A 10,095-nucleotide genomic window follows, 5' to 3' on the forward strand; every position below is an offset into this window, starting at 1 on the left:
GAGCCCAGCAAAGTGGGATTGCAAAGCACAGCAGCACCCAGAACCATGGGGCTCTCTCCAAACACTGCTGCCACAGCTTTTGGCTGCTCAGTGTGGGTCTTTGGAATATGGCAAAGGACATGGGGGCAGCATTAGGAAACTGGAATCAGATAGGCACCATGACACAGGATTGTTCAAAAACATACATATGCATACCATATATATATATATATGCATATGTGTTTTCCTAATGCTCACCCTCATATGCTCCATAAGGCATGTGCATCTGCATGGAGGAGGGAGCATTATAAATGGATTTACCATACACAAGGAGGGCTGCCATCTCGGAGAAGGGAAGCCAGTTCCCGGAGGGACGTGTGAATACGTGTGTTCTTTGAAATCTATAATTCCTGTGGTGAGTTTTGTTCCCTGCAAGGAGCCCTGGCTCTGCTCAGTCTCTGGATTAAGATGCAGGTGGTCTTAAGGTCAGAAAAACTATTCCTCAGCTGATAACTACAAGGTTTTATTCTTCAAGAAATGATAAATCCACAAAAATAAAATGAAAAAAAAAGCTTCTGCCTCCAGCTTACTCTTGCATTGTCCTTCTTGGGTCATCAGCCCAGGACCCAAAGCAACACCCCCAGCCAGGAGGGAGTGACACTGCTGCGCCAGGGTCAGGACAGTTGTTGAGCATCAGGAGGGGAGCACCAGCATGGTGGAGTAAAGGAGAAGTGGGGCCAACAAGATTAGGGGAAAAAAAATGTAGCAGCTTTTCATAAAAATATTATCCCAAGAACTGTTGTCACATTGGAGCGAGTCTGTGTGATATAATTTAATCCTGTCCTTCACAGCAGGAGAAGGAAGACACATGGCATGGCAGAGTGGCTAATGCTGCCTCCTCTCCGCCTTCTCCTCCAAGTGCCCGACCTGTTCCGCCAGCTCAGAGACCTTGGCTTGGCAGTCAAGCAAGTTGTCCTTCAGTCCTGTTATTTCCTGAGAGTGGGCAGCCAGTGTCCCGTTCATGTGGTCCATGTAGTCCCACAGACTGCCCGTGTGTTTCTCCAGTTCCTCCCTGATGTCATCCAGGCTGCCGGTGATGGCCCCCAACCTGCCACAGGCGCTCTCCACCCGCGCCACCCGCTCGTCAAAGTGAGAGACCTCCTGCTGCAGGCCGTGGGCCACGTTCTTGCAGGAGCTCAGGTCACTGACAATCCTGGCTTTGAGTCGCTCCAGGTCTCCCTTGAGGTTCAGGACACGGCGGTTGCTGAAGAAAAGCTGGGAACCTTGGTCGTTGACTCTCTCCTGGATGGAGTGGACCTCATCCTCAATCTTCCGCTCGTGCTCATCTAGTGAGGAGTTGACGTGTGTTATGGTGTCTGAGTACTGGGAGACGGAGTCCTTGAGCCCCGTCAGAGACTTACTCACAGTGTTCAGGTTGATCTTTAGCAAGGTGATCTCCCCTTGCAAAGCCCCCGATGCTTCCTCCTCGATTCGCCGCTGGATCTCCAGGATGGTGGCGTTCAGCTTGCGCAGGAGGTCGTAATTGCTGTCCATCCGGAGGAGCAGGTCCTGGTTCTTGTTCTGGCAGTCCTCGATCTCCGTCCGAAAGGTCTCCACATCTTTGGAGGCAGAGGTGCAGCCCAGGGAGCAGGTGCTCTCCAGTGTGATGAGGCGATTCTGCAACACCTCCAGTGTCTCATCTGTCTGTTTCCTCATGCTGGCAAGCTCCCCTTCCAGCACGGGCACTACTGCTCCGTCCATGCCCATGGGGGAACTGACATTGTTCAGCTCCCCCACGATGGTCATGAACCTGTCCTCCAGGGTCTGCATTTTGTCTTCAAAGGCAGTCCTCATGCCATCCACCTCTGCCACCACCGTGCCTTTCATGCTGTCCTCTATACCAGAGCAGCAGCTCCCAGTTTCCCGCTCTGTAGCATTGAGCCTGGCTTCCAGGTCCTCAAAGCGCCCTTCAAAGAGGTTCCCTAGGGTGACAGTGGAGATTTCTCCATCCAGGCGTGAGTGCAGGTTCTTCTGGGACTCGGAGATGCTGTGAAGGCCTTTCTCAAGGATGTTCATGCGATCGGTGAGGTAGTCCAGGTTGCTGCAGCAGCTTTCCACCACCGTCAGCCCTTGGATCTGGGTCTCCAGCTGAGAGATCTCTTTCTTGATCTCCAGCTCCTTCCCATCCAGCGTCTGCTGCAGCCGCAGGTTGGCAGCTTTCTCCTCCTCGCACTGCTGCCGCACCTCTTGGATGCGAAAATCGCACGTGGTCTGGATCTTGCCCAGCTTCTTCTCGAAGCCGTCGAGCAGCTCTCCACGCAGGTTGCTCAGCCTCGTGTCCACATACTCCTCCAGCAGGTCGATGGAGGTGAGGGGCGAGGGCTGGGCGGATTCCAGCAGGTGCTTGATCTGCCCATCGTGGTCCAGGACCATGCCCCGGACCTCGTGCAGCAGATCTGCCTTGGTTTTCAGCACGTCGCTCACCTCGGTCACTTTGGTCAGGATCTCCCCTACGGGAGGGTACGTGGCGATGTCGGCTTTGTCTGCCACATCCACCAGGCCATCGGGAATGATGCCGAAGCCCACGGATGAGTCTGGCGTGCCCGGGCTGTTCATCAGGGAGCCGATCATCTTGGTGGTGTCCTCCTGGATGGCCAACCGCAGGCGGTCCCCCAGCCCACTCACCATGGTGTGCAGGCTGTCGTAGGACTGGGAAAGGCGCCTCACCTCCTCCTCCAGCCGATCCAGGCGGTCCCCGAAGAGGCCAGGCAGTTTCCTGCCTGCACAGGGAAAGAAATAGAGAGGGCACAGTGAGGGCTGTGGTGCTCCTTTAACTTCCCTCCTTCAAGTCCTTTCCCATAATAACCTTGTGTCCTGCCCTCTGTTATTGTCATTTCAGCAAAATCTCAGCCCACATCTCTCCTTAATCTATCAGGAAACCCTCTTTCCTCTTGGGATCCAGCCCTCAGTCTCAAGTCCAACAGCAGGTGATGATAACAGCCCAGGAGAGCTTCATCTTGAGACACACTCTATCAACCCCATAATTAATGGGAAAAAGCTCTAAATCGATGAGGAAAGGCAATTTTGAAGCTGCATGTTTTGAAAGGAACAAAATTTAAAGAGCAAGTGTTCCTCAAAGCAATCAAATGTCAGGTCTCTGATAGAAAACATGTCACCCACTGAATTTTTGCCAGATTCATGCTCTGCTGTGGAACAGAGAGAACGTGGAGGTTCGAGTGCATGACAGTGGTGTGATGACCTGGGGACATGAAGCAGGAGCGAGATCTCACCATATTGATTCTTCTTTGGTCCTGGAAACAGGTCAGGGTGGCTTTTGGGATAGGGAGGAAGTCTGGGCATTGGAAACATCTTTTGCCCAGGGGGCATTTTAGGGCTGGGATGCTGGGGCAGAAGGCCAGGCTGGTCTGTCGGGCTGTCATGGCACCCTTCTCCCATGAAGCCTGGGCAGCACCTCCAGGACAGCTCGGTCACTGTCTTGTATCCAATCTTGTATTTGGGCCTGAAGAAGGTGCGGTACCTTGCCAGGAGAGGGGAGGGAGAGAGAAGACAGTTTAGAGAAGCAACCTCAACATCAAGCAATAGAGCAAGGTCATGGTCCTGTTGGATGTGGGAGATCTGGGCACATGGGGAAGCCTGGCTGAAACCCTTGTGCTGCACCTGCAGACCACAGCCCATCTTCTCCAAGAGCTCTTGCTGCACCATAGCTCAGTGCAGCATTACAGTGGGGTTTTGGTCAAGTATTTTTTAACCTGTGGCACTGTGTCGATTAAGAATTGCAGCTCTAAGTGTATTGCTGCAGTCCCTGGCCTGATAGGTCACCACTGTGACAGATGCCACACTGTTTGGCAACTTCTGGCCAGCAGAGCACGAGATGAAATGATGGAACAGATTTCAAAAGCCCTGCAAGCTCACATCACTTCCAAGAGGGAAGTGGACTGCTTGTAAAAGTGGTTTGCACTTTGAATTGACCTACAGAATTTCCTAGTGGGGTCAAAAAAAACCTCTTCTCAACTGTAATCCTGAATACCTTTGGAAAGGTGCTTTCTCTCTGTGTGGAGGGCATCAGTTTGCTGGAAAACCTAAAGGGGCTTGGGCTGGCTTGGTGAGGGTCTCCAGGGTGATGCTGTGAAGTGCACTGAGGGATGACTCCTTACACTGCCTCCTGCCCCAGCTGGGATGCCCTGGGAAGTGTCTCTATCACGAATTTGGGTACTACAGCATTGATCCTCCCATACCCAGCACACAGGGTGCAAGCCCACCTCACACCTTCCCCCTCTGCTCTTGCTCTGGATGGGGTCCCACCAGCCATGGGGGAGGATTCAGCTGCTCCCTGCTTTCCTGTGAGGCAGCAGTGATGGAACAGGGCCCTGCTGGCCCCTGTGTTCCCCCACCAGCTGAACTGAGCTGTACAGGGCTGAACACGTCACTTTTCTCACCACCTCTAAATACCAAGGCTTTAAGCCTGCCTTTTGGAAATTTCCAATCTGAATTTACCAGGGCCTGAAAATCTTGAAGTTTGCTGTTTTGCAACAACACACACCATCAGCCTCTTGTTCTTCTCCAGCATGTTCAGCAGAAGGTCTTGGAGGAGCAGCACGGCCATCCGTGCTGCAGAGGGGCTGCAGAAGGCACTAATCCATCACTCAGGGCAGCACATGGGGCTGATTCCCTGCCACCCATGTCCTTGTCTGAATTCACAGTGTCCCCAGCCCAGGCTGCAGCCCCTGGCAGTGGTGCTTCCACACAGTTCCCAACAAGATACAGCCACCTCCATACACACCACAAGGCAGGGGGATAAACCAAACCCAAGGCCTCTGTCCTTTGAATCTCTTCAAAATTTCTCAACATCAACTTCCCAAAGGGACAGTTTCAAAACAAGCTCTCCTTGTTACTCCGCTTCACAGATGCTGTTGAGTTGCAATGATCTTTCCTTCTGTTGTAGTGTGTAGAAACCTGCCTGAATGTACCATGGGAGATTGCTGCTCCAGCCACTGTCAGGGGGTGAAGAAAGGAGGAGGGTGGCATCCACAAGGCACCTTCTCTGTGTCATCCCAGCCTCTGCAGAGGAGCTCAAAGCCTTGGGCACCTCCAAATCTTTCTACCCCTGCTCCAAACAGCAGCAAGGGGAAGTATTTGCAGCCAGCTGCACAAACATTCGCTGATGGCCCCAGCACATGGAAAACCCATGTTTCCCCTTTGTCCATGGATGCAGCATCTGAGGCTCTGCAGAAAATTCAGCTGTGGGTCCATCTGACCTCATAAAACACTCTGGTTTCACCCTGGTTTTGTTTGAAGGAGACAAACAGAGGACATCGTGGAGATGGGAGAGGCTTTGGAGATCTCCTCCATGGGTACCAGCAGCTGCAGGATGTCCTGAAGTCCCCAAATGCTGCTAAAACACTTGTGATGGGAAGAACAAGTGAACGAGTGGGTCCAGCTGCCCGTCTCTGCCAGGAGAGGATGTGAGCAGAGCCTGTGGCACCACTGGGACATGGAGAGTCACAGCCAGCTGCCACAGGATGGCAACTAGGCTCTGACAAAAACTTGTCTCATCCCACTTTTCCTCTGTGCTCAGCTCTTCTCCACTCCTCCAGCCTGGGGGGGATGCAGGAGAACAGCTTTTCCACGTGAAGCAGCATCCCTGGAAGGTGGTGAAGCACAAAGCCCCGGTGTCTGCCCTGCACCACCGGCGGCTCCAGCTGTGGCACACTAAAGTGTTTCCCTCCAGCACTGACGAGGTGGCAGAGTTTTGCAAGTATTTTACTGGAGCAGAAAGCACTGAGCCATCCCCAGCCACAGGCTTAATTTCCTTGTCCTCCCAGCCAGGTTCTCACCAAGCTGCCATCATTCTGCCACATTGCAGGTCCATGACAAACTGCCTTCCTACACACCTGCACAGGCACCTCCCCACTTCCCATGATTTCCAGATTTATTTCTGAATCATTGAATATCCTGAGTTTGAAGGGACCCATAAGGATCCCAGCAACTGCACAGAACACCCCCAAAAATCACACCATGTGCCTGAGAGCAGTGTCCAAATTCTTCTTCAGCTCTGTCAGGCTTGGTGCCGTGATCAACTTCCCTGGGGAGCCTTTTCCAGTACTCAGCTCACATCTGGATGAAAACCTTCTCCTGATATCCAATCTAAACCTCCCATGACAGTTTCTGAGGAGGGATAGAACTCCCTCTCCCTCCTGACAGATCCCACCTTGCCTCCTCCCAACACAACTGCCCTGCCACTGACTGCCATGTCCAGGAAAAGTCCTTCAGCCCTCTGGAAAGTGGGGGCTCATGGTCAGAAAGGTGGCACAGGGTCTCAGGAGATAAAGGTCTTTGGGAGGGGAAGAGAGCCATGCCCCTTTGTCCCCCATACTCACAGCACTTTCCCTGGGCACTTGGGTCCCCAGCTGCACTTGTGGTACTCAGCCTTGACGTAGCTCTCGGCCCCATCCTGCAGCGTGCACGTCACGTTGCGCTGCACCACGTAGGCACAGTAGCTCCTGGGGGAAACACAGCGAGGCACTGTCACCCCCTGCCCAGCAGACAGCAGTGCCTGCACTGCAAGACACTGCCAGTGAGGTCTGGGGGCAGGAGCTGGAAGGAGCCCCCCAGCTTGGGCAGCTGCTGGGGCGGGGCATGCTGCAGGAGTGTGGTTCCTGTCACAGTCACAGCCACCTTGTCACCAGTGCTGGTGGTGTCCCCAGAGCTGGGCTGTGCTTGGCACAGCATGGACTGTGCGGTGAGACAGGCTGTGAGGACAATCAGAATCCCAGCAGCAGCAGTTGTAGGAATAGCATCCCAGAAGTAGCTCCAGCAGTGCCTGGCAGGGGTGGTCTGCCCTGCTGCAGCTGCTGGAGTGCTGCCAGTGCAGGGGCCAACCCAAAAGCCTTCAGCCCTTGCTGTGGGTGCTGCCACAGACAAGGCACAGAGAGGAGATGCTGCTCTGTAGGGCTGCAGCACCGTGGGTCCCTCCAGCAGGGAGGCAGGGACACAGAGTAGATCTGTGGTGGTGGCTGCAAACCCCCTCAGATCTCTGGGACAGTGAGTGCAGAGAGCCTCTTCCCTCCTGCCATCCGCCTGCAGCTGGGTGCCCCAGGTACCAGTCAGCTTTCCTGAGCCAAGCAGCAAAGCCAGGCGCTGAGGATGAGCTGGCTGGGAGGAAGGCAGCGTGTGGGAAGGATGTAGGACTGCTGGTAGGACAGATGGAGGCCAAGGCTGCTCCAGCTGAAGGCAGGGCTGCCGGCAGGAGCAGATGGACTTGGTCCACAGGGGCAGAGACAGCAGGGATGTGTGGTGAGGCAGGGATTAAGGGCAGGGGGATGTGGCAGACGGCGGAGCGGGAGGAGAGGAGGGCACAGGCCCACGGTGCAGAGCAGGGCTGAGGCAGGAGGTCAGCGGGATGGAGCAGATGGACCAGCGCAAGCTGCAGGTGCAGAGAGGTGTTCAGTGAGGCGGGAGGACTGGCTTCCCCTGTGCCAGCTGGGGGTTTGGTATGAATGGGTAGGGAATGTACTTTGTCTTCACCTGTTTGCCATCAGTGCTTGTCCCTCCTTCATCGATCTTTCCCCACTCAGGGTGAGCCAGAGTGCTGCTGCTCTGGCCCCTGAGTGTGACATGGGGGGGCTGAGGGAGGGCTGTGCACACCCACCCTATGCATGCACACACACTCACTCAAACAGGAGACACCATAGCCCTTCTTGCCAAACCCTTCTGCTCCATCCTGACAGTCACAGTCCCTTTCCTGTACCTCCACCTGCCAGAAGTGTCTCAACATCATCCAGACCATCTCAGCAAGCCCAAGAGAGCTGGGCTGAGGCCCTGCAGTTCGTTTCTGTGCTCAGCCCCGAGGCTGCTCTCCACAGGCCATGCCATGCCAGGGAACTCTGACTGCATCCTAGCCTGTGACCTGGCAGCTGAGCTGCAGCTACCCCAGCTGCCTCCCAGTGCCCCCATTCAGAGACCCTGAGCAGGCTGCACGATCTCCAACAGCCCACCCAGGGCAGGAGCTCTCCCCGTGAAGCAGCAAGGTGTAAGCAGGATCCTCCTCCCTCCAAGCCTCTCTCTGCTCCCTTCCAGCAGGGATCCCCTGATCCCACATCCCCAGCATATCCCACTTGCTCCCCCCAGGAGCTGCAGCAGCACATCCACCCCAGCCCCTCACCGAGGGCCCTCTCTGATCCCCTGGGATGGGCACACCACACCCATTTGTGACTGGCATTTCCAGCCTGCCCAGACCTGAGCAGCTCTGCCCTGGCAAGGGGCTGCCAGGCTCAGAGCATGAGCAGGGCGCTGTGCTGCTGCTCCCTGCTCCTCCACAAGTGAGTCATTCATCCATGCACAGGACCACAGGAGAAGGAAGGCTGGCCACTTCTCTCAGCTGGAGGCAGGGAGTTCATGTGTGTATGTGGAAACTTAGGATCACCATCTATCCATAAATCCATGACCTGCTTTCAAACACACCACCAGATGCCTCTAAGTTAGCTGGTAGCCAATGCAGGCAGATCTACTAGCCACTACTAATAAACCCTGCCTACCTGTGACTGCTCGGGTTAGTGCAGCTCTGGATCACTCTCCCTCTCAGAACCCCTTCCCTTCTCACACACCTGTGGCAAACAGTTTTATAGCTCCAGCCTGATGTTTTTAGAGTGAGCAGCTGGAAAATGTTATGGGTTTTTTAAAGTTCTCACTGGCACTGCCAGTATTGTTCATCTCTAGTGTTACTTTATTCATTTCAGCTTGTTCGTAACCCCACATCCTCCCTCTTTCAAAGGAGCCCGGCAGAAACTGCTCTAGCAAACAAGCAGAGAGGGAAGCAACACCCCCCTCTCCGCCCTCAGTGTAACAGCTCTTATGCAACTGAACGGAAAAAGTCTACAGTTTGTGTAAAACCCACATTCCTCACTGCCTGAGCTTTCCAGGTTTCTTGAAAACGTATTTAAGCTCCAGTATGTACGTATTTTTCAAGCAATTCCCTCCAAACCAAGCTGTTGTCACACGTAGGTCTGTGCGCTGCCATCCTCCCCTCCCGCACATCACCACCCCCGCCCCCCCGCGCCGATGTCACGCAGAGCAGGTACATGCACCTACCCCAAAACCACACACGGGCACCCCCATCCCCACCTCTTCCAGCCCCGTCCCGCACCGGACCGTAGCACACGTGTCCCCACCGCACGCAGCCCTTTCCCTCCTGGAAATACAACTCCCGGACCCTCCTCTAGATGGAGGGGGGCACTGAGACATTCGGAAACTGCTGCGCTGCCGCCAGCCCTTGCTCAGTACAGGGCAGATGATACGGAGCAAGGGATGTCGCGGCCGGTACCCAGGGACTCGTGCCCAGCCAGGGATGCCCGCAGGCGAGCCCTGGGGAAGGTACCCGCGGTCAGCACCGGGGTTTGGGTACCCGCGGTCAGCACCGGGGTTTGGGTACCCGCGGCAGCCCGTCCCCCGGGGATGCTGCCCGTGGAGCCCAGACGCGCGGCCGGCGCCCGGTGGCCGCGGTCTGTTCCCGGTGAGGGATGCCCGACGGAGACCCGGCTCGGTGCCCGGGGACGGCGGTTCCCGGTGCCCTCCGGATGGGTTGCGCGGCCGCGGCCGGGGGTCGCTTACTTGTGCTTGCCCACGGGCTTGCCGGGGCCGAGCTGCGGGCTGGAGCCGGCCGTGTAGAGGCTGTACCTGCCGCCGTAGGGCAGGGGGGCGGCGGGGGAGTAGAAGGCACCCTTGGCGTCGGCGAGGGCCAGCAGCGTCCCCAAGGAGAGGCAGGCGAGCAGCGCTCCGCGGCGGCGCAGCGCCCGCGCCCGCCGCATGGTCCCGGCCCGGCGGCGGTGGAGTGGGATGGGATGGGATGGGATGGGATGGGATGGGATGGGATGGGATGGGATGGGATGGGATGGGATGGGATGGGATGGGATGGGATGGGATGGGACGGGACGGGACGGGGCGGGACGGGACGGCGCGGCCGCGGGGCCCCGCCGGGACAGCGCTGCGGAGGGGACCGGAGCGCCGCCCGCTGCGCCCTGCCCGGCCCCTGCCTGTCCCTGTCCTTGTCCCTACCCCTGCCCGGCCCTGCCCGGCGGCACACGCCGCTCCGCCGCCCGC

General features: G+C 56.5%; 1 protein-coding gene across 1 annotated transcript; it reads right to left on the reverse strand.

Moving 5' to 3' along the window:
* Window positions 1–483: 483 nt before the first annotated feature.
* Window positions 484–9,872, reverse strand: EMILIN3 (elastin microfibril interfacer 3). Its single transcript, XM_068207535.1, has 4 exons — window positions 9,607–9,872; window positions 6,378–6,500; window positions 3,270–3,517; window positions 484–2,759 (listed from the first exon to the last, which is right to left on the reverse strand). Exons 1-4 carry the CDS (start codon window positions 9,801–9,803, stop codon window positions 865–867), a joined length of 2,463 nt encoding a protein of 820 aa, XP_068063636.1. The 5' UTR covers window positions 9,804–9,872; the 3' UTR covers window positions 484–864.
* Between the last annotated feature and the right edge of the window lie 223 nt (window positions 9,873–10,095).

The sequence above is a fragment of the Anomalospiza imberbis genome, chromosome 17 (assembly GCF_031753505.1).
Source record: "Anomalospiza imberbis isolate Cuckoo-Finch-1a 21T00152 chromosome 17, ASM3175350v1, whole genome shotgun sequence".
NCBI lineage: Eukaryota > Metazoa > Chordata > Aves > Passeriformes > Viduidae > Anomalospiza > Anomalospiza imberbis.